The following is a 479-nucleotide window of genomic DNA, read 5'->3' on the forward strand; positions in this document are numbered from 1 at the left end:
TGAGTGCTCAAGTTCTCCCACTGCGACAATACTATGAAGCAGAACAATTTATTTTTGTGCAATTTTTTCCCCTATATGAAAAGCATTTTTATAAAGAATAGTTAATTGAACAGTTCTTTGTACCTCCTCACACCAAAACAAAACATACTAAAACCTGGTTGAAGGAGGAAGTCAGATAACAACTTGAGATTAAATGCAAAACTAACTATATAATGACAAAGCAATACTAATGGAATACTTTTCCTGTGCATCAGACAATTAGCATGTTGTTGGGGTTCACCTGATTATAGAAAGTATAATAAAGGGTTTGGGTTTTATGAACTTACGAAGATGTTTTGCTGTCACGAGACCATTTTTTAATTTGAGAGAGTTTATTGATTAGAAATATTCCTTTTCCTTGAGCTTTGCCACAAGGTTTCATAATCCAAGTGCTGGAGGGATTTTTTCTGAATTCTTCAACAAAGAGATTATAATCAGCA

The 479-nt window shown here is 33.4% G+C and overlaps 1 protein-coding gene across 1 annotated transcript in view; it reads right to left on the reverse strand.

Moving 5' to 3' along the window:
* Positions 1–322: 322 nt before the first annotated feature.
* The window catches only part of LOC104521948 (probable tubulin polyglutamylase TTLL1), a 4,128-nt gene continuing 3,971 nt past the window's right edge, over positions 323–479 (reverse strand). The window contains exon 3 of the mRNA XM_010164096.2: positions 323–479. Coding sequence (XP_010162398.2) covers positions 323–479 — 157 coding nt within the window.

The sequence above is a fragment of the Antrostomus carolinensis genome, unplaced genomic scaffold (genome assembly GCF_000700745.2).
Source record: "Antrostomus carolinensis isolate BGI_N321 unplaced genomic scaffold, ASM70074v2 scaffold21753, whole genome shotgun sequence".
NCBI lineage: Eukaryota > Metazoa > Chordata > Aves > Caprimulgiformes > Caprimulgidae > Antrostomus > Antrostomus carolinensis.